Source organism: Bos mutus, chromosome 10 (genome assembly GCF_027580195.1).
Source record: "Bos mutus isolate GX-2022 chromosome 10, NWIPB_WYAK_1.1, whole genome shotgun sequence".
Taxonomy (NCBI): domain Eukaryota; kingdom Metazoa; phylum Chordata; class Mammalia; order Artiodactyla; family Bovidae; genus Bos; species Bos mutus.
The window spans coordinates 82,655,678-82,679,763 of record NC_091626.1 but is presented as its reverse complement, the minus strand read 5'-3'; the positions used below and the strand labels follow the sequence as shown (position 1 = coordinate 82,679,763).

Genomic DNA, 24,086 nt, shown 5'->3' with positions numbered 1-24,086 from the left:
TGGTGTTCTGGTGGGTGGAGCTGGATTTCTTCTCTCTGAAGTGCAATTAAGTGTCCAGTAATGAGTTTTGAGATATCAACGGCTTTGGTGTGACTTTGGGCAGCCTGTATATTGAAGCTCAGGGCTATGTTCCTGTGTTGCTGGAGAATTTGAGTGGTATGTCTTGCTCTGGAACTTTTTGGCTCTTGGGTGGTGCTTGGTTTCAGTGTAGGTATGGAGGCATTTGATGAGCTCCTATCGATTAATGTTCCCTGGATTCAGGAGTTCTCTGGTGTTCTCAAGATTTGGACTTAAGCCTCCTGCCTCTGGTTTTCAGTCTTATTCTTACAGTAGCCTCAAGACTTCTCCATCTATACAGCACCAGTGATAAAACATCTAGGTTAATGATGAAAAGTTTCTCCACAGTGAGGGACACCTGGAGAGGTACACAGAGTTACACAGAGAAGAGGGAGGAAGGAGATAGAGGTGACCAGGAGGAGAAGAGGGGGAATCAAAAGAGGAGAGAGCGAGCTAGCCAGTAATCACTTCCCTATGTGCTCTCCTGATGTTCAAACTGGTTTTAGAAAAGGCAGAGGAACCAGAGATCAAATTGCCAACATCTGCTGGATCATAGAAAAGGCAAGAGAGTTCCAGAAAAACATCTATTTCTGCTTTATCGACTATGCCAAAGCCTTTGACTGTGTGGATCACAATAAACTGTGGAAAATTCTGAAAGAGATGGGAATACCAGACCACCTGACCTGCCTCTTGAGAAATCTGTATGCAGGTCAGGAAGCAACAGTTAGAACTGGACATGGAACAACAGACTGGTTCCAAATAGGAAAAGGAGTTTGTCAAGGCTGTATATTGTCACTCTGTTTATTTAACTTATATGCAGAGTACATCATGAGAAATGCTGGACTGGAAGAAACACAAACTGGAATCAAGATTGCCGGGAGAAATATCAATAACCTCAGATATGCAGATGACACCACCCTTAGGGCAGGAAGTGAAGAGGAACTCAAAAGCCTCTTGATGAAAGTGAAAGTGGAGAGTGAAAACGTTGGCTTAAAGCTCAACATTCAGAAAACGAAGATCATGGCATCCGGTCCCATCACTTCATGGGAAATAGATGGGGAAACAGTGGAAACAGTGTCAGACTTTATTTTTCTGGGCTCCAAAATCACTGCAGATGGTGACTGCAGCCATGAATTAAAAGACGCTTACTCCTTGGAAGAAAAGTTATGACCAACCTAGATAGCATATTCAAAAGCAGAGACATTACTTTGCCAACAAAGGTTCATCTAGTCAAGGCTATGGTTTTTCCTGTGGTCATGTATGGATGTGAGAGTTGGACTGTGAAGGAGGCTGAGCGCCAAAGAATTGATGCTTTTGAACTGTGGTGTTGGAGAAGACTCTTGAGAGTCCCTTGGACTGCAAGGAGATCCAACCAGTCCATTCTGAAGGAGATCAGCCCTGGGATTTCTTTGGAAGGAATGATGCTAAAGCTGAAACTCCAGTACTTTGGCCACCTCATGTGAAGAGTTGACTCATTGAAAAAGACTCTGATGCTGGGAGGGATTGGGGGCAGGAGGAGAAGGGGACGACAGAGGATGAGATGGCTGGATGGCATCACGGACTCGATGGACATGAGTCTGAGTGAACTCCGGGAGTTGGTGATGGGACAGGGAAGCCTGGCGTGCTGCAATTCAAGGGATCGCAAAGAGTCGGACACGACTGAGCGACTGATCTGATCTGATCTGATCTGATGTGCTCTCCACAGTCTGGACTGCTTAGAGATGTTCACGGAGTTACATAAAGAAGAGAAGAGGGAGGAAGGAGACAGGGGTGATCAGGAGGATAAAAGGGGGAATCAGCAGGAAAGAGACAGATCCAGCCAGTAATCTGTTCCCTAAGTGTTCTCCACAGCCTGGAACACACAAAGAGATTCACTGAGTTGGGTAGAGAAGAAAAGGGGGAGGGGGGAGATAGAGGCAACCTGGTGGAGAAAAAGGAGTTTAAAGCGGGAGAGAACAGTCAGGCCAGTGATCTCACTCTCACGTAAAAATGGGTACCGAAGATCGTGTTCTTAAAGGTAGAAAGTTGATAACAAATACCAAAAAGCAAAGATTAAAAATCTAGAGTAGAGATTAGATTCTCAAAAATACAGTATTAACAGAAAACAAAACAACAAAGTCACAAAAGTTATGAAATATATATGTGAAGTTTGCTTTAAAAATATGGTCTTTTTTTTTTGCAAGGTAATAGGTTATAAAAGTGAAAATTAAAGGAGTAATAGGGGACTTAAAAGAAAAAAAATTTTTAATTTAAAAATTGATAATAAAAATATATCTAGGACTTTCTCTGGAGCTGTTCCAGACAGTGTGGGGTCACTTCATTTTCTGATAGTTCCATGGTCCAGCTTGTACTTCTCAAGGTCTATAGGCCCCTTCCTATGTGGTCAGTGCTAACCTACAGGGTTTTAATCTATTGCACCTGTCACTTCCAAAGCGGTTCCCTCTGTTTATTTTAGCTTCTTCTGTTTGCTGGTCTCCTCAGTGTCTAATTTCTGTCTTGACACAAGGTGGGGCAGTGGTGGTCACTTTTTTTAGGCTCACTTGTTCAGTCGTGCTGTGGGGAGGTAGGAACACTGCAAACAAATATCACTGGCATGTGCTCACAGTGATTCAGTCACGCTGGGTTTGACCCTGCTCACAGCGTGTGTGCTTTCCCAGTCTACACTGCTCAGGCTTTAGGTTGCTCTGCTGGGAACTGTCTGATGCTGGCCCTGGTTTGCATGGCACAACCCAGGTCTAAGCCGCTCAGGTTCAGGTTCTCGGGTACTCCACAAAGGTGCAGACTCGGTTGGGCCTGCGTTATGTGCCCGTCCCAGTTCTGAGTGGCTTAAGTGACCAGGTGCTTGGCGAGCACAGTTGCCCCCAGTTGAAGGCTATGACTTATCCCCTCCCCCGTCCCAGCCGCTTGGTTTTCTGGGTGTACAATGGGCGTGCCTTCTCAGGTGTGCCCTGTGTCTCTTCTGGGGAGCTGATCTCTGGCTGTGACCCTCCTGGCGAATGTTGACCATCCAGAATCCCAAGAAGTCTTGGTTAGCAACAAAGTCTGCTTGCAGTTTGGTATGGGATGCCTCTCTGGGGCTGCGATTGCCCCCTTCCGGCTCTGGCTGCCCTCACCTGTCTGTCTCCGGTGGGGGATCGGCCGGTCCACAGCCGGCTAGCTCTGCTCAGTCCTTTGTTCTGTGAGTGGGCCTTTGTTCTGGCGGTGTCTTAGATTAAGGCTTTTATAGTTATCCCGCAGTCTGGGTTACTATCTCAAGCTAGTTCCCTCAGATTGCTCTCGGGGCATTCAGGCCCGGTCCTTGCCCAAAGCAATGCAGCCCGCGCCTCCCTGTGCAGCCCCCCGCTTGCTTGTGGGGTTGCCAACATATGGGCTGCTGCTCTGTTGGGAGTTGCTGTTAGGCACCGTAATCTGTGGGTTTTAATTATTTATTTTTCCTCCCGGTTATTTTGACTTCTGAGATTCCAAGGCTCACCACAGACCCGCCGGAGAGAGTGTTTCCTGGTGTTTGGAAACTTCTTTTTTTTTTTTTTTTAAGTATACATTTATTTCTTTTAATTGGAGGTTAATTACTTTACAATATTGTATTGGTTTTGCCATACATCAACATGAATCCGCCACAGGTATACACGTGTTCCCCATCCTGAAGCCCCCTCCCTTCTCCCTCCCCGTACCATCCCTCTGGGTGGGATGATTTGGGAGAATGGCATTGGAACTTCTCTCTTTTTTAAGACTCCCTTCCGGGGAGGGATCTCCTTCCCTACCTCTTTTGTCTCTCTTTTTATCTTTTGTCCTACCTCCTTTTGAAGACAATGGGCTGCCTTTCTGGGTGCCTGATGTCCTCTGCCAGCATTCAGAAGTTGTTTTGTGGAATTTACTCAGCATTCAAATGTTCTTTCGATGAATTTGTGGGAGAGAAAGTGGGCTCCCTGTCCTATTCCTCCACCATCTTAGGACCGCCTCCAGGAAATAGAGATTAAAAAGTAACTCCCAGTGATTCACTTGACTAGAGAAGATAACAGATGTGTGTTTTTTTTTTTTCCTTCAAGAAATGGTTGTCCTGCAAAATGCAGAACCATAAGGAAAAGATTGATAATATGACTACCAAAACTATTTTAAACTTGTACCTGGAAATAGAAATATAAACCAAGTTAAAAGAAAAATATATACTTGAAAAAACATTTGACAAAAGCTGTTTTCCTTAATATACAAAGAGAGCTTACAAATCTGGGGGAAATATGTCTAATATTTTCCAGTAACAACAAAATAACAACAAAAATAAAGGTAGATGTCTTTCTTTGTGGAACCACCAGAGCGTGTAATATTGAACACTGAATGGTGAATTAGTTATTGAACACGTGCCAAATGAAAGACATTTATGAGCTAAGCCATTCACAGTATTTCATTTGATTCTCACAACTCTATAAGATAGATAAATAGTATTAGCCTTGTTTTACAATTGAGGAAACAGGTTCAGAGAGTTAAATAATTCACCTGGTATTATTTAAGTAGTGAAGGTAATTTGAAACCAATTCTAGAGTCCAAACTCTTAATCATTGTGCTGTTTTTCTTTCCCAGTACGTTCCCAAATCTTCTGAAAATGGCATGAATTTTTGCTTATTTTTCTTGTTCTTGTTTTATAATAAATGTAATGCATCTAGTTTGACAAAATGGAAAATACTAACAACAACAACAAGAATAAAGAAAATTTAAATTGTAAGCAAACCCACCACTCAGATAACCACCATCAACATTAGTACATTTCTTGCTAGTTTTATACAGATACACACATTAAATGGGCTTACCAGGTGGCACTAGTGGTAAAGAATCCAGCTGGCAATGCAGGAGATGTAAGAGACATGGGTTCCATCCCTAGGTCAGGAAGATCCCCTGGAGGAGGGCATGGCAACCCACTCCAGTATTCTTGCCTGGAAAATCTCATGGACAGAGGAGGCTGGTGGTTGAGAAACCAGACACATGAGCATAGACGTCCATAGGATTGCAAAGAGTTGGACATCACTGAAGCGAGTTCCATGTACACATTAAGTAGAGTTGAGGTCGGACAGCAGAGAGTCTGTCTCTTGATTTTCTGTTTATTATTGTATGGGCAGTTCCCCATTTTGAAAAACCTTATTTGATATTATGTCTGTAATGGCTGTATTGGCATTTAATCTTATTGTCTGTTTAACCACCTCCCTTTAAATTAAAAAAAATTTATAGTTTGCTATTCTCGTAGCACCTTCATAAGTATCTTTTTAAAAATAAATCTTTCTCCACTTTTTAGATAATTTTCTTTTTGTTTTTTTTTGGCTGCACCATGTTGCTTCCAGGATCTTCGTTTCTTGACCAGCTACTTGGCAGTGAAAGTACAGAGTCCTAACCACTGGACAGCCATGAAATTCCCTAGATAATTTTCTTAATGTAAATTCTCAGATGTGGATTTTATGATATTAATGAAACATGAATGTTTTTAAAGGCCATGATGCCTATTGTTAGTTGCTTCCCATAAAAGTAAAAATTTAAAAATCCCACCAGTGTTTGTCTCACTGCATCCTCATCAGTATATTAATAAGTCTTGTGCTAACTTAATAGATGAAAAATAGGTTCTTGGTTTAATTTGCATTTTTTATTAGATTACTAGTAGGTTTGAATCTTTTTTATTAGCATTTTACATGTCCTTTTCTATGACTTATTTTTACCCTTTCCTCATTTTCTACTGGGAGTCTTACTGTTTTTCTTATCAACTTGTCTGATACCTTTATATAATAGCTATATTATACTTTTTGTCACATTGCCACATATCCAGTTTGTCACATTGTTTCCTCAGATGTTTATCTGTCTTATATTTTTTGGAGACATAAGTTTTGAATTTTTACATTGTTAAACTAATCACTTTTCTTTTTCTTTTACTGCTTTTATGTCCAGAAAAGTCCTTTCCCATTTAGATATCAAATAGGTTTTTTATTCTGCAGGTATTCATTTTGTATATGGTATATGTTAACAGTTGAAGATCAAAATTTATTTCTGTCTTACAAATAAGTTTCCACCAGTTTTTTAAAGTCATAAACACCTCTGTTTATTGAACACAAACTTGGTGAGCAATGGTGCCAATAGTTTTTATCCATACCTCAAATAACTGTCACAGAAAATGTAAAATTCACTGTTCTTTCCCCATTTTTAGACTTCTACCAGTTTTTTAGAATAAATCTATCTCCAGCTGATGTGTGATTTTCTTTGTCATATGTTGTTTTTAATATGTCTGGAGATCTGTTTTTAGGCTATGCTCTATTTCATAAATCTGTGGATTTGTTTTGATATTCTTCTAAGTTATATAACTTAAATACAATATTCTTTTAAGTTATTTAACTTTATGTATTTTAATACCTGACAAGGCATGTAAATACTAAACTCATTGCTGTCCTTTTAAAAATCTTTTCCTTAGTTCTTCATGCCTACTTATTATTTTCTATTGTCAAATTTTATTTTTAATAGATAATATATTCATATGGTTCAAAATTCAAGATACACAAAAGGGGAAACTATGAAATATACTCTTACCTCTGATGCAGGGTAGCTCCTCTCGGCCACTGCCCCTGCCCTTGGGCACAGGGTAGCTCGTCTCGGCCACTGCCTCTGCCAACCTAGATAGCATATTAAAAAGCAGAGACATTACTTTGCCAACAAAGGTCCGTCTAGTCAAGGCTATGGTTTTTCCAGTGGTCATGTATGGATGTGAGAGTTGGACTATAAAGAAAGCTGAGTGCAGAAGAATTGATGCTTTTTAACTGTGGAGAAGTTCACAGTTGATGCTTTTGTTGGAGAAGACTCTTGAGAGTCCCTTGGACTGCAAGGAGATCCAACCAGTCCATCCTAAAGGAGATCAGTCCTGGGTGTTCATTGGAAGGACTGATGTTGAAGCTGAAACTCCAATACTTAGGCCACCTGATGCGAAAAGCTGACTCATTTGAAAAGATCTTGATGCTGGGAAAGATTGAGGGCAGGAGGAGAAGGGGACAACAGAGGATGAGATGGTTGATTGGTGTCACCGACTCGATGGATGTGGGTTTGGGTAGACTCCAGGAGTTGGTGATGGACAGGGAGGCCTGGTGTGCTGCGGTTCATGGGGTCGCAAAGAGTCGGACATGACTGAGCAACTGAACTGAACTGAACTGATGAAATATACTGGCTTCTAGATAGCCCGTTTCCCTCCCAGAGGAACCAGTATTATCAGGTTCTTGTATATGTGTATACTGGCAAATTCAAGTAAATATTCTTCCTTTTCTTCATAGATAGTAATATTCTATAAACGTTGTTCAGCACCTTTCCTCTTTTCGCTTAATAATTTACCTTTTAGATCATTCCATGTTAACTACATAAAGAATGCTTTCATTTTTATGCTGTGTAGTATTTTATTATATGGATTTACCATAATTTATTTAACTTTTCCTCTTTTACTGGACTTGAGGTAATTTCTCATTTGCTGTTAAAATCAGTGCTTCAGTGATTGATCAAGTAATGTCATTTTGTATGTGTGCAAGTGTCTGTAGAGTAATTCTTAGAAGGGGGATTGCTGAGTCAGGAGTGTATACATTTTGTATCCTTGATAGGCCTTGTCAAATTGCCCTCTAAGAGGTTAAACCAACTTACATTCCAATTGATTTTGTATTTACATGGCTAGGGTAACCAGACATCCAGATTTGCTTGGGACAATCTTGGTTTTAGCACTGAAAAGCCCATGTCTGAGAAATCCCTCAATCCAGGGTAAACTGGGATAGTCACCATTCTTCTATACTTTCTCTGACACAGTGTGATAACATATTTCTACCTTCACATTAGCCTTTTTCTAATATATGTTACCCCTTCCCTCTTCTTTACCTCAGCAGATTCTGGCTTTTCTTTATTTTCCTCTACAGTGCCTGGTAGACCCATGCTACTTTGGAAATATAGACCTTGTTAAGACTTATCCTGTAGTGTGGCATTCCAGATGTGCTATGGGTAAAATAAGGTGAAGACTGTTTGCCAAAGAAATACATAATTTATATAAAAAATAAATTTCATAAATAAAAAATGGGTTTTGCATGCAGAAATTTTGTACTATATGTATTCATTCTTTTTTTAAAAGAAATTATTTATTTTTGTCTGCACTGGGTCTTTGCTGCTGTGCACAGGCTTTCTCTAGTTGCAGCGAGTGGACTTCTCATTGCAGTGGCTTCTCTTGTTGTGGGGCATGGGCTTGGCATGAGGGCTCAGTATTTTCAGCACAAGGGGCTTAGTTGCCCCATGGCATGTGAAATCTTCCCAGACCAGGGATCGAACCCGTGTCCCCTGCTTTGGCAGGTGGATTCCTAACCACTGGACAAAGTCCTGTATTCATTCTTTCTTACTAATATTTTCTTTAACGGCTCCTTGCGTTTTGTGTCATTTTTAAAGAAAGCCTTCTATGAGATTATTATTATTTTGCTATGGTTTTTCTTAATGATATTTTTAAATTGAAATCTTTGACACATTTCAAATATATCTTGGTGTAAGATGTGAGGTATGGATCTCACCTTCTTTTTTTTCTTCAGATAATTACTTACTTTTGTCTGTTGGTTTGAATGAATAATTTATCTCCCCCCTGCCACTGTATTGAAATGCCACCTTTATCCTAGGTTAAATCCCTTTAAGTATTTGGGTCTATTTCTGGACTTTATTATTAATATATTCTATTACATTCATTTGTCGTACAACAGTACCACTGTTTTAATTATTTATAATATTATTTAATATCTAGAGCTAGTTCCTCCTCCTTACTCTTTTCCAAATTTTCTTAGTTAACTATTCTTCCTGGTTTATTTTTCCATCTGAATTTTGATAGAATTTGAACCAGCCTGTTCATACTAAAAATTCCTGTTGTTATTTTTAGTAACATTACAAAAATTATAGGTTAATTTAGGGAAACTTTGACGCTGAACCTTCCTATCTGATAAAATGGTATATTTTTCCTCACTTGTTCAAGTTTTCTTTTGTGGACCTTAAAAATTTTTTTTCAGGGGACTTCCCTGGTGGTCTAGTGACTAAAAATCCGTGCTCCCAATGCAGGGGGCCCTAGTTAGATCCCTGGTCAGGGAGCTAGATCCTACATGCTGCAATTAAAGATCTCGCATGCTGCAACTAAGATCTGGTGTAGCCAAATAACTAGATAAATATTTATTTTTTTCATATTTTCTTCATATAAATATTATATTTCTTTTAAGATTATTCCTAGGTATTTTTTCATGTTATTATAAATTTAATCTTACCTCCTGTTAGATCTTCTAACGTGATTGTTCCTGTGAATTTTAGAATTATTTCTTCTTGAGCACTAAAATCCCTTTGAAAATAATTGATAATTTTCAGTATTCCTATCCAAGACAATGCCTTTTTTGTTTTTATTTTTTGATATCTCAGTAAGGTTTCCTAATTTTTCTACACATAGAATCAGAAACTGCTTATTATGTTATTCCTAGATTTTTATGAACTTTGTTGCTATAGTGGATTGGATCATTTTTTCCATTTTATTTTCATTAGTCATCGCTGATACATAGAAAATTTATTTATTTTTGAGTATTTGTCTTACATTTACCCAATTGGAATCTTTAAGATTCTAAAAATATTTCAGTTTTTCCTCTTGGCTTTTCAGGGTACACATTTATATCATTTGTTAATAATGAAAGTATTTTTTCTTCCTTTTCTCTATATAGCTCTTCTATTTTAGTAGCTATCTCTTCCATTTCTTGCTTTTCCCTCCCATATCTCTTTCTGCTTGGCCAGAAATTTTAGAGCCATGGTAAATAATAACAATGATAATGGGTATCCTTGTTTAGTCCCTGACTTTTCTGGGAACATTGTTTTGCTTTATTTGTGGGACTCTTCCTAAATGAGCTATGGTTTCTCTATTTTCATTTCTTTTCTTTTAATTTATTGGCCATGCCTCATGGCATGCACGATCTTAGTTGCCCAACCAGAAATCAAATCCATGACCCCTGCAGTGGAAGCACAGAGTCCTAACCATTGGACCGCCAGGGAAGTCTCCAAGCTATAGTTTCTTTTAGATGGACTTTTAAACAAATTGAAAATAAAGTCTTTGTTATAACTCAATATAATTTTAGATATTTTTTAGGAAAATAAATTTAAGGATGACTTCAATGTTTTATTATTGAAGTTTTTATTCTCATACAGTTGTATTATCTATGGATTATATATAGTCTAAATATAGTAAACATTGCTATTGGGAGTTAGAAAACAAGATATTTCAGTTGAAAACGGCTTAGCTCTGTAAAAATTAGAATATAATTAATTATACTATATAACCACACTCAGAATAATTTAACTTTTTCTCTTTTTAACTCAGAGTCACTTAGTTTACCTCATGTTTTTTCCCAGACATCATTTTTTGCTTAAAATGTGCAAATACTAATTAATAGAGTTCCAGTTATTTGAACACAATAGCAGTAAATGTTACGATTATTTAAAATGGAGCCTTTTCTTTTAGAGTATTTAAAATTATATGTGTATTTATGTTTTTTATCTAATTATAAGGTATTATTGAATTATTATGCTTTAAAGAATATTGGGGAAAAGACCAGGTCTCTATTACTCAATAAATACTTGTTTTGTGAAGCAGTCAAGAAAACCAAAAATATCTGTTCAGTTCAGTTCAGTCAGTCAGTCATGTCTGACTCTTTGCGACCCCATGAATCACAGCATGCCAGGCCTCTCTGTCCATCACCAGCTCCCAGAGTTTACTCAAACTCTTGTCCATTGAGTCAGTGATGCCATCCAACCATCTCATCCTCTGTTGTCCCCTTCTCCTCCCTCCTTCAGTCTTTCCCAGCATCAGGGTTTTTTTTTTTTCACATCAGTCAGTTCTTTGCATCAGGTGGCCAGAGTATTGGAGTTTCAGCTTCAGCATCAGTCCTTCCAGTGAACATTCAGGATTTATTTCCTTTAGGATGGACTGATTGGATCTCCTTGTTGTCCAAGGGACTCAAAAGAATGTTGTCCAACACCACAGTTCAAAGGTATCAATTCTTTGGTGCTCAGCTTTCTTTACAGTCCAACTCTCACATCCATACATGACTACTGGATAAACCATAGCTTTGACTAGCTGGACCTTTGCTGGCAAAGTAATGTCTCTGCTTTTTAATATGCTGTCTGGGTTGGTCATAACTTCCAAGGAGCAAGCATCTTTTAATTTTATGGCTGCAGTCACCATCTGCAGTGATTTTGAAGCCCCCCAAAATATAGTCTGTCACTGTTTCCAGTGTTTCCCCGTCTGTTTGGAAGCACAAAAGAAGTTCATAGTTAATGTTTCACCTAATAAGACTGAAGTCTTATCACAGAGCAATACATTGCTATACATATTGCCTGGAATAATTTCTAATTTGTATAACAAGTCCAAAAAACAAATATAAATATGACTTTCTATATGTTTCATTTTATAGCACAGAAAAGCATTTTATAAGGACTCCAGTTGTAGAAAAGCAGATGTACTTTCCTCTTCAGCACTATCCAGTGAACAACATGGTAACAGGTAATTTAAAATATAATTTAGAGTCAACTCAAGTAGGAAAGAAACAAGGGAATATCTTGTACAAAGTCTAACTTCCCTGTCATACACACTAATAGGAGAACCTCATCACACATTAAATAAATTAATCTGCAGAACTGACCCAAAATAGGCCCTGTATTTCCTGTGTTAAAATGCTGGTCTATTGGTAAGGTGGAAACACATCCGTGTTTACATAAGACAGTTCCAGTTTATGCCTGTTGTCCTGGCATCAACTTTTGCTCTTAAGTGTCCCAATTTGGAAAATTAATTGTATAAAATGTTAGTGTTAGTTGCTCAGTCATGCCCAACTCTTTGCGGCCCCCTGGACTGTAGGCCCCCAGTTTCCTTTGTCCATGGAATTCTCCAGTCAAGAATACTGGAGTGGGTAGCCATTCCTTTCTCCAGGGGATCTTCCCGACTCATGGATCAGGTCTCCTGCATAGTAGGCAGATTCTTACCATCTGAGCCACCAGGGAAGCCATATTAATTGCTTGAACAATCCTAATTATATAGTTTCCTTTGAGAATCTGATGAAACATAGGTCCCTTCCCCTAAGCATGCATACATACAAACATAACACATAAACTTTACATATAATTTAAAGAGGCTCACATGTGCCCAGAAGCCCTTTCATGGGTCACCCAGATGTTGAAAGACTTCATATTTATAGGTTTTCTAGTGCCCAGCATAAAAAGAAGACAGTTAATTGAGGCTGACATTGAGAGGGTGCAAACAAAAGAGCTAGTTGAAAAGTGGCCTTTGAAATTTGAATAGTGTTAAGTGAGGCAAAGTAGGAAATATTATTTGGATAATTTGATGTGGGTAGTATTTAGTAGGGTCATTGTTAATTTTAAAAATAGAGGATTTAAAAAATTTGTTTTTAAAACACTACAATTAAAATGTGTGGACTTTTGGATGTTTCATTATAAAATCATTTGTATATTTATCATTTTATCTTTTTTAGCAGTGTCATAATTACCTCTTGCAACTAGTTTACAAATTCCTAATGTCTTCTATCATATTACTATTCATCTAACTAAGTTTATCTATCCAATTGTTTTATTAGTTTTTTCCTTCTATTCATTTGAGTAATATAAATGGCCTTCAGAAAAGCAATTAAGAACTTTGAATGTATAGTTTGGGGCTGAGTGTTGGAGATATCAAAGAAAACTTCTATTCCAACTATGATAGTAGAAAAGTCAGTTCTGGAACTCTTAGGAGCATTTTTTTTTTTTTTAACAGATTCAACAGGTTTTATTGCTTCATATGGTACATTCTTTTTTTTTAAATATAAATTTATTTATTTTAATTGGAGGTTAATTACTTTACAATATTGTATTGGTTTTGCCGTACATCAACATGAATTCACCACAGGTATACACGTGTTCCCCATCCTGAACCCCCCTCTTTCCTCCTTCCCCATACCATCCCTCTGGGTCATCCCAGTGCACCACCCCCAAGCATCCAGTATCATGCATCAAACCTGGACTGGCGATTCGTTTCATATATGATATTATACATGTTTCAATGCCATTCTCCCTAATCATCCCATCCTCACCCTCTCCCACAGAGTCCAAAAGACTATTGTATACATCTGTGTCTCTTTTGCTGTCTCGCTTACAGGGTTATCATTACCATCTTTCTAAATTCCATATATATGTGTTAGTATACTGTATTGGTGTTTTTCTTTCTGGCTTACTTCACTCTGTATAATAGGCTCCAGTTTTATCCACCTCATTAGAACTGATTCAAATGTATTCTTTTTAATGGCTGAGTAATACTCCATCGTGTATATGTACCACAGCTTTCTTATCCATTCATCTGCTGATGGACATCTAGGTTGCTTCCATGTCCTGGCTATTATAAACAGTGCTGCGATGAACATTGGGGTACATGTGTCTCTTTAAATTCTGGTTTCCTCAGTGTATATGCCCACAGTGGGATTTCTGGGTCATAAGGCAGTTCTATTTCCAGTTTTTTAAGGAATCTCCACACTGTTCTCCATAGTGGCTGCACTAGTTTGCATTCCCACCAACAGTGTAAGAGGGTTCCCTTTTCTCCACACCCTCTCCAGAATTTATTGCTTGTAGACTTTTGGATCACAGCCATTGTGACTGGCGTGAAATGGTACCTCATTGTGGTTTTGATTTGCATTTCTCTGATAATGAGTGATGTTGAGCATCTTTTCATGTGTTTGTTAGCCATCTGTAATGTATGTCTTCTTTGGAGAAATGTCTATTTAGTTCTCTGGCCCATTTTTTGATTGGGTCGTTTATTTTTCTGGAATTGAGCTGCAGGAGTTGCTTGTATATTTTTGAGATTAGTTGTTTGTCAGTTGCTTCATTTGCTATTATTTTCTCCCATTCTGAAGACTGTCTTTTCACCTTGCTTATAGTTTCCTTTGTTGTGCAGAAGCTTTTAAGTTTAATTAGATCCCATTTGTTTATTTTTGCTTTTATTTCCAATATTCTGGGAGGTGGGTCATAGAGGATCCTGCTGTGATTTACGTCAGAGAGTGTTTTGCCTATGTTCTCCTCTAGGGTTTTTATAGTTTCTGGTCTTACGTTGAGATCTTTAATCCATTTTGAGTTTATTTTTGTGTATGGTGTTAGAAAGTGTTCTAGTTTCATTCTTTTACAAGTGGTTGACCAGTTTTCCCAGCACCACTTGTTAAAGAGATTGTCTTTAATCCATTGTATATTCTTGCCTCCTTTGTCAAAGATAAGGTGTCCATAGGAGCAATTGTTGACTGCAAAGGACAGTGAACTAAGAAGAAGTACAGTTGCCCTTTGGATAGCAAACGTTTGAACTTCCAGGGTCCACGTATATGAGGGTTTTTAAAATAAATGCTACAGTTCTACATAATCTGCAGCTGGTTGAGTTTGCAGATGTAGAACCACAGATAAAGAGGAACATTGAATCTCCAGGGCCATACATTGTAAGTGGATTTTTGACTGCTGGAAGAGTTGGCACCCTTAACCCCCCCATTATTTGGAAGGTCAACTGTACTTAAGTACTATGATTGGGAGTAGCTGATTGCTGCCTAGATTTTTCCCTAGATCTAAATATTCAGATAAGATGTAGGTACCTTAAACCATGGATGGTTATGGTATAGTATTGGTATTGATTTTGCTTCAGGCAGCTCCATCACCACTAAATGTCTTTTGCTCATTTGGATTTACTGACTGCTTGATAACATAAAGACCAATAATATTAAAATCAGCCATGCAATAAAGACAAACGCTTAGATTTGGACAAGTAACAGTGCTGTTCTATATCTCATTGCCATCTTACTGTTTAAAAAGACATGGAAGTGTTATATAAAACAAACTAAAAAAGAACTATAGGGATGTCTCTGGTGGACCAGTGGTTAAGACTCAGGGCTTCCAATACAAGGGGCCTGGGTTTGATCCCTGGCTTCCCAGGTGGCACTAGTGATAAAGAACCCACCTGCCAGTGCAGGAGTTGTAAGAGACATGGGTTTGATCCCTCAGTCAGGAAGATCTCCTGGAGGAGGAAATGGCACCCCACTCTAGCACTCTTGCCTAGAGAATCCCATGGACAGAGGAGCCTGGAAGTTACAGTCCATAGGGTCACAAAGAGTCCGATGCAATTTAGCACACAGGCAGAGAGCTAGATCCCACGCGCCACCACTAAGATCCAGTGCAGCCAAATAAAATTATTAAAAACTGTAAAAATAATCCTTAGTCATCTTTAAAGTATAATTTTAACCTGTGGTAAGCTGGTATTGATTTTATTGGTAGAACTAAAGTAAAATCTTCTAATTTTTTAATTTGTGAAGTTGAATAATTATTTTTTTCTTTCTAATACTGCATTAAATTTAAAAATAGTACTTTCTTGGAAGAAAGCTTTATTTAAAAAATAATTTAATTGTTTTTAATTTTGACATAAAGTGACAGTCTTTCCTTTTTTATCATGCCCATTTACCTGTACAGGAAGAAATAACTTCCTGTTGAGAAAATCAGCATGTGTTAATTGAAAATGTAGGGAAGTGGTAATCTGATTGAAAATGTAAGGCTGCAGTATTCTAATTTAGCAGTGTTATCAACATTTGTGACTATAACTTTACTGTCTCTTCCTCAAAATGGGTTGAGTTCAACTCAGTGAATGTTAAATCTCTTAAAATAAATCTAATTATATGTCTGGTTTTAGAAAATACAAGTTGGAGCTATACCCTAGAACAGGGTTTCTCAGTCCTGGAACTGTCATATATGGCATTTTCAGTTCAGTTCAGTCACTCAGTCGTGTCCGACTCTTTGCAACCCCATGGACTGCAGCACGCCAGGCTTCCTTGTCCATCACCAAGTCCTGGGGCCTACTCAAACTTGTGTCCATTGAGTCGGTGATGCCATCCAACCATCTCATCCTCTGTCATCCCCTTCTCCTCCTGCCTTCAATCTTTCCCAGCGTCAGGGTCTTTTCAAATCAGTCAGTTCTTTGCATCATGGGGCCAAAATATTGGAGTTTCAGCTTTAGCATCAGTCTTTCCAGTGAATATTCATGATTGATTTCCTTTAGGATGGACTGGTTGGATCTTCTTGCTGTCCAAGGGACTCTCAAGAGTCTTCTCTAACACCACAGTTCAAAAGCATCAGTTCTTTGGTGCTCAGCTTTCTTTATAGTCCAACTCTCACATCCATACATGACTACTGGAAAAACCATAGCTTTGAAATTGACGGACCTTTGTTGGCATTTTAGGCCAGATGATTCTTTGTTGTAGAGAGCAACCCTGGCCAGTGCCCATTAGATGCCAGTAGCACCCCATCCAGAAACATGCCCCTCTCCACCACATGACCCCCATGTTGTGACAACCAGACATATATCCAGGTGTTACCAGTGTCCCATAAAATATCAAAGTTTTTTTGGTCTGTTTTTTGTTTATTTTTTGCTTATGATGGGAATTAAGTTCTCTCAGTCTGCTGTCACTGGTTATAACCATAATAAAAAATTCTGATTAATAGCTCCATATGTGGCTTCCCAGTGGCTCAGTGGTAAAGAATCTGCATGCAATGCAGGAGATGCAGGAGACACCAGTTTGATCTCTGGGTCAGGAAGATCCCCTGGAGGAGGGCATGGCAACCCACTCCAGTATTCATGGTGGGAAAAGCCTATGGACAAAGGAGCCTGGAGGGCTATGGTCCACAGGGTTGTAGAATCAGACATGACTGAAGCAACTGAGCACATATAGTTAATAAAAAGGAAAAGAATAACTAATAGTGATAAATTTCTTGCAGGCAAAAAATTTCAATCCTAGACCCCCATGCATTAAAGTGTGAAGTCTTAACTCCTGTCTACCAGGGAAGTCCCCAAACCAAAAAGTTCTGATAATTAAAAGTTTGGGAACTTATAAGAGATACTTTATTAGTTACATATTCAGTTCAATTCAGTTCAGTCGCTCAGTCGTGTCTGACTCTTTGTGATCCCATGGGCTGCAGCATGCCAGGCCTCCCTGTCCATCACCAACTCCCGGAGTTTACTCAAACTCATGTCCATTGAGTTGATGATGCCATCCAACCATCTCATCCTCTGTTGTCCCCTTCTCCTCCTGCCTTCAACCTTTCCCAGCATCAGGGTCTTTTCAAATGAGTCAACTCTTCTCATCAGGTGACCAAAGTATTGGAGTTTCAGCTTCAACATTAGTCCTTCCAATGAACATTCAGGACTGATCTCCTTTAGGATGGACTGGTTGGATCTCCTTGCAGTCCAAGGGACTCTCAAGAGTCTTCTCCAACACCACAGTTCAAAAGCATCAATTCTTCGGTGCTCAGCTTTCTTTATAGTCCAACTCTCACATCTATACGTGACTACTGGAAAAACCATAGCCTTGACTAGACAGAACTTTGTTGGCAAAGTAATGTCTCTGCTTTTGAATATGTTGTCTATGTTGGTCATAACTTTTCTTCCGAGGAGTAAGCATCTTTTTATTTCATGGCTGCAGTCACTGTCTGCAGTGATTTTGGAGCCCCCCAAAATAAAGTCTGCCACTGTTTCCTCTGTTTCCCCATCTATTTGCCATGAAGTGATGGGACTGAATGCCATGATCTTTGTTTTCTAAATGTTGAGTTTTAAGCCAACTTTTTCATTCTCCTCTTTCACTTTCATCAAGAGGATCTTTAGTTCTTCTTTGCTTTCTGCCATAAGGATGGTGTCATCTGAATATCTGAGATTATTGATATTTCTTCCAGCAATCTTAATTCCAGCTTGTGCTTCATCCAGCCCAGCATTTCTCATGATATACTCTGCATTTAAATTAAATAAGCATGGTGCCAATATATAGCCTTGATGTACTCCTTTTCCTATTTGGAACCAGTCTGTTGTTCCATGTCCACTTCTAACTGTTGCTTCCTGACCTGCATAAAAGTTTTTCAAGAGGCAGGTCAGGTGGTCTGGTACTCCCATCTCTTTCAGACTTTTCCACAGTTTATTGTGATCCACACAGTCAAAGGCTTTGGCATAGTCAACAAAGCAGAAATAGGTGTTTTTCTGGAACTCTCTTGCTTTTTCGATGATCCAGCGGATGTTTTCAATTTGGTCTCTGGTTCCTCTGCCTTTTCTAAAACCAGCTTGAACATCTGGATGTTTATGGGTCACGTACTGCTGAAGCCTGGCTTGGAGAATTGTGAGCATTACTTTATTAGCGTGTGAGATGAGTGCAATTGTGCAGTAGTTTGAGCATTCTTTGGCATTGCCTTTCTTTGGGATTGGAATGAAAACTGACCTTTTCCAGTCCTGTGGCCACTGCTGAGTTTTCCTAATTTGCTGGCATATTGAGTGCAGCACTTTCACAGCATCATCTTTCAGGATTTGAAATAGCTCAACGGGAATTCCATCACCTCCACTAGCTTTTTTCGTAGTGATGCTTTCTAAGGCCCACTTGACTTTACATTCCAGGATGTCTGGCTCTAGGTGAGTGATCACACCATCGCGATTATCTTGGTTGTGAAGATCTTTTTTGTACAGTTCTTCTGTGTATTCTTGCCATCTCTTCTTAATATCTTCTGCTTCTGTTAGGTCCGTACCATTTCTGTCCTTTATCGAGTCCATCTTTGCATGAAATGTTCCCTTGGTATCTCTAATTTTGTTGAAGAGATCTCTAGTCTTTCCCATTCTATTGTTTTCCTCTATTTCTTTGCATTCATCACTGAGGAAGGCTTTCTTATCTCTTCTTGCTATTCTTTTGAACTCTGAATTCAGATGCTTATATCTTCCCTTTTTCCTTTGCTTTTTGATTCTCTTCTTTTCACAGATATTTGTAAGGCCTCCCTGACAGCCATTTTGCTTTTTTGCATTTCTTTTCCATGGGGATGGTCCTGATCCCTGTCTCCTGTACAATGTCACGAACCTCTGTCCGTAGTTCATCAGGCACTCTATCTATCAGATCTAGTCCCTTAAATCTATTTCTCACTTCCACTGTATAATCATAAGAGATTTGATTTAGGTCATATCTGAATGGTCTATTGGTTTTCCCCACTTTCTTCAATTTAAGTCTGAATTTGGCAATAAGGAGTTCATGATCAGAGCCAGTCAGTTCCCGGTCTTGTCTTTGCTGGCTGTGTAGAGCTTCTCCATCTTTGGCTGCAAAGAATATAATCAATCTGATTTCATTGTTGACCATCTGGTGATGTCCATGTGTAGGGTCTTCACTTGTGTTGTTGGAAAAGGGTGTTTGCTATGACCAGTGCATTCTCTTGGGAGAACTCTATTACCCTTTGCTCTGCTTCATTCTGTACTCCAAGGCCAAATTTGCCTGTTACTCCAGGTGTTTCTTGACTCCCTGCTTTTGCATTCCAGTAGCCTGTAATGAAAAGAACATCTTTTTTGGGTGTTCATTCTACAAGGTCTTGTAGGTCTTCATAGAACTGTTTAACTTCAGCTTCTTCAGCATTACTGGTCGGGGCATAGACTTGGATTACTGTGATATTCCAAGGTTTGCCTTGGAAATGAACAGAGATCATTCTGTCCTTTTTGAGATTGCATCCAAGTACTGCTTTTCGGACTCTTGTTTACTCTGATGGCTACTCCATTTCTTCTAAGGGATTCTTGCCCACAGTAGTAGATATAATGGTCATCTGACGTAAATTCACCCATTTCAGTCCATTTTATATCGCTGATTCCTAAAATATCGACATTCACTCTTGCCATCTCCTGTTTGATCACTTCCGATTTGCCTTGATTCATGGACCTAACATCCCAGGTTCCTATGCAATATTGCTCTTTACAGCATTGGAGTTTGCTTCCATCATCAGTCACATCTATAACTGGGTGTTGTTTTTGCTTTGGGTCCATCTCTTCATTTTTTCTGGAGTTATTTCTCCACTGATCTCCAGTAGCATATTGGGCACCTACAGACCTGAGGAGTGCATCTTTCAATGTCCTATCTTTTTGCCTTTTCATACTGTTCATGGAGTTCTCAAGGCAAGAATACTGAAATGGTTTGCCATTCCCTTCTCCATTTATATATTGCTGTGTAACAAATTGCTTCAAAACTTAGCAGCTTAAGACAGTGAACACTTATTATTTTATAGTTTCTGAGGACTAGGAATCCAGGAGCATCTTAGTTGGATGGTGGTAGTTTAGTTGCTAAGTTGTGTCCAACTCTTGTGACCCCATGGACTATAGCCTGCTATGGTCCTCTGTCCATGGGTTTTCCCAGGCAAACATACTGGAGTGGGTTGCTGTTTCCTCCTCTAGGGGATCTTCCCGACCCAGGAATAGAACCCAGGTGTCTTGCATTGCAGGCAGATTCTTTACTGAGTGAGCTACGAGAGAAGCCTTAGTTGGATACTTATGTCTAATAATCTCTAGTAAGGTTGTAGTCGGAGAAGGCAATGGCACCCCACTCCAGTACTCTTGCCTGGAAAATCCCATGGACGGAGGAGCCTGGTAGGCTGCAGTCCATGGGGTCGCTAAAAGTCGAACATGACTGAGCGACTTCCCTTTCACTTTTCACTTTCATGCATTGGAGAAAGAAATGGCAACCCACTCCAGTATTCTTGCCTGGAGAATCCCAGGGACGGCGAAGCCTGGTGGTCTGCCGTCTATGGGGTCCAACAGAGTCGGACATGACTGAAGTGACTTAGCAGTAGCAGTAGCAAGGTTGTAGTCAGTTTGTCAGCTAGTTTGCAGTCATTTTCAGTTCAGTTCAGTTGCTCAGTCGTGTCCGACTCTTTGTGACCCCATGAATCGCAGCATGCCAGGCCTTCCTGTCCATCACCAACTCCCGGAGTTCACTCAGACTCACATCCATCGAGTCAGTGATGCCATCCAGCCATCTCATCCTCTGTCGTCCCCTTCTCCTCCTGCCCCCAATCCCTCCCAGCATCAGAGTCTTTTCCAATGAGTCAACTCTTCGCATGAGGTGGCCAAAGTACTGGAGTTTCAGCTTTAGCATCATTCCTTCCAAAGAAATCCCAGCGCTGATTTCCTTCAGAATGGACTGGTTGGATCTCCTTGCAGTCCAGAGGACTCTCAAGAGTCTTCTCCAACACCACAGTTCAAAAGCATCAATTCTTCAGCGCTCAGCTTTCTTCACGGTCCAACTGTCACATCCATACCTGACCACTGGAAAAACCATAGACATTTTAGGGACAGGAAAATCCATTTCAAAGCTTATGCATATGGTTGTTGGCAGGCTTTGGGTTCTTGTTGGGTTTTGGCAAAAGGCTTAGCTCTCACCAAGTGGACTTCCATAAGGGCTGTTCACAACGTGGTAGCTTGCTTTCCTCAGAATGAGAAATGCAAGTGCGAGAAAGAGTGTGTCGAAGACAGAAGCCAGTGTCTTTTCTATATCCTATTCTCAGAAGGGACATATCATTACTTCTGCCAAGTGCTGCCAGTCATACAGAACAACCCAATTACAAAGTGGGAGGAGCCTATACAAATTTATGAATACCAGGAGATAGGGATCCTTCAGGGCCATCTGAGGGGCTGGCTACCACAGACTCATATAGAATTGTCCACCAAGAATGTCTTTCCTAGGAACTCTCTTTTCTTCTCAATTATTTTGGGTTACATTTTCTAAAACATGAGCTAGTTCCTACCCCAAACAGTTGCTTTGGGAATGAATACCTGACTTGAGCTGGACCAATCACAGTTCTTTGGATTTCTAGACATGGAGTGCAGCAAGTAATGTCCTTCTTATTCAAGTGACCATAGCTCTAAGATATAAAACTTGAGAGCTATTGGTGGCCATATTTTCTACCCTGTAAAGAAAGTCAGCTTGTGTTGAGAAGAAAATTAATTTAAATTAATATGTATAGGAAAAAACTGGAGATCAGTGAGACAGCCATGAGAGCTAGTTATTTCTGAGGCTTAGCAATATGTATGCCTTCCTCATAGTTTGGTTGATATTGCAGTGTCTCTCCAGTAAACTCACCTTCATCTAGTTTATTTATTTTTTTAATTTTTTAAAATAGGTTTTTTTTGGAGTATAGTCATTTTACAATGTTGTTTTCATTTCTGCTGTATAGCAAAGTGAATAAACTGTGTGTATATGTATATCCCCACTTCTTTGGATTTCCTTCCAGTTAGGTCACCACAGAACACTGAGTAGTTTTCTGTGCTATGCATGCAGTAGGTTCTTATTAGTTTCTGTTTAAGCTAGTTTAAATTGGGTGTCTGTCAATTTCAGCCTGAAGTCCTAACTACTTCAAAACTGCTACAGTAATCCAGTTTTAAATCGTAAATGTCCTATCCTTATTTAAGTTGCAGGAATAATTTTATTAATATAGTAAATATTTAAAAAATTTTTATCCTCCCACATATCTTTAGAAACTTCACACAGTATGTATGTGCAGTTAATTAAATGTTACTATTTTAATGCACTAGTTTATTTTACACATAAATCTAGCCATTAGACAAGGACCATGAACAATATGGAGTATAGTAATAGTGCTTTAAGAGATGTTCTGAAGTAAATGGTTATGTTTAAAATATCTTTAAAGATGCTAATGAATTTTATGTTATTGGCCTCATAGTTAATTTATTAACTGAATTTATTACCTGTTATTATAAACAATCAAACCGTATAGATATACTGTTGATGGTGGTGGTCTAAATTCAGTCATCTCTGAGCTTTAGCAGAATTTTTTTTCATATGGTATTTACTTTTAAATTAGATTTCAATATTAGTATAAGCCACAGACATTTATATTACACATAAAACATTATCACTCAGATAAGCAACTGCTATCAAGGTAATATTACTCAAAATCATTGAGTCTGTAAGCTCTTTCCATTCAGGTTTTCTTTTTGATTCTTGTATCTATTTCAGATTATTAATGACATTGGAATTACTCACACCTACAACCTTTGTTGACTAAGTTGTGATATCAGTTTTCCTCTTAATTTTTTATTAAAGACTGTTATCTCAGTGTTAGCAATGCAGGAAGGTGTCGCTTGCCCTACTAGGGAAGATGAGCTAGCTGTTTGTGTTGTTAGTAACAACACAACCCTAGCTGGATAGGGAGTTCTAAGTGATTATATTTTAAGCCAGAAACACGTCCCAGTTATTTTGGTCTAGGTACTTTTAAGTTCCAGCCCTAACTGGTACATCACACTCTCTGTAGTCAAAGTGGCTAATGAAGTATCTCGTGTTTTAAAAAAAGTATAAGGCTAGGGGTAGTGGTGAAGAGGGGAGGAAGGTGTTCCCTGATAGTTACCACATTTTATGGAGAATATTCTCACTGGTATTTCTTCTTTTTACTTCTTTTCTAAAAACATTCTTTGGAAATCTTAGCTCTAATAAATCAAAGACCTTGAAAAGGAGATAGTATGATAGAATTTCCAATATATATATTCTATTCTGTAGGTTATATATCAATTGATGCCATGAAGAAATTTCTTGGGGAGCTACACGACTTCATTCCTGGAAGTTCAGGTTATTTGGCATACCATGTTCAAAATGAAATTAACATGTCTGCTATAAAAAACAAATTAAAGAATAAGTATTAAGTTAAATATTGTCCTTCTATCTGGGCATTTATTTTCTGTAAGCTATTACCAACGATGTGCATATTTTAAAATTCTTCTCTTTGGGACAGGAGGTTGGGGGAATGGGGAAGAATTCTTTCTTCCTCAAAATGTACCTTTAGGAAATTCAGAATCATTTTGGCTCTCTGTTTTGACCTTTGGGATGGCCTTTCCCCCCAGCTTGTAAGGTTATGTCCACAAATTCTGAGTGCACAATTGTTATGGAGTAATTGTCAATGAAACATACTTCATGAATTCTCAATCTCTCTCCCTCTGTCAGATATTCTTTTGACTTTTAATGTTCTATTAACTATATATATATATATATATATTTTAAGTTTAATGCTGTAAATGCTAAGTTGTATGATTCTGGTCATCTTATTTTGATTAAAATCTCAGAATGTGATAGTTGAATTACTGTTTCTGGCTTGAAAAAATATGTTAAGAAATAATTCACAGTTCATTATAT

General features: G+C 38.8%; 1 protein-coding gene across 1 annotated transcript in view; it reads left to right on the top strand.

Annotated features, from left to right (window-relative positions):
• Positions 1-23,599, top strand: part of TERB2 (telomere repeat binding bouquet formation protein 2) — a 43,984-nt gene extending 20,385 nt beyond the window's left edge. Inside the window, exons 6-7 of the mRNA XM_070378571.1 lie at positions 11,520-11,608; positions 23,457-23,599. Of these exons, the coding sequence (XP_070234672.1) occupies positions 11,520-11,608; positions 23,457-23,599 (232 nt within the window). The remainder of the gene's footprint in view (positions 1-11,519; positions 11,609-23,456) is intronic.
• The last annotated feature ends 487 nt before the right edge of the window (positions 23,600-24,086 follow it).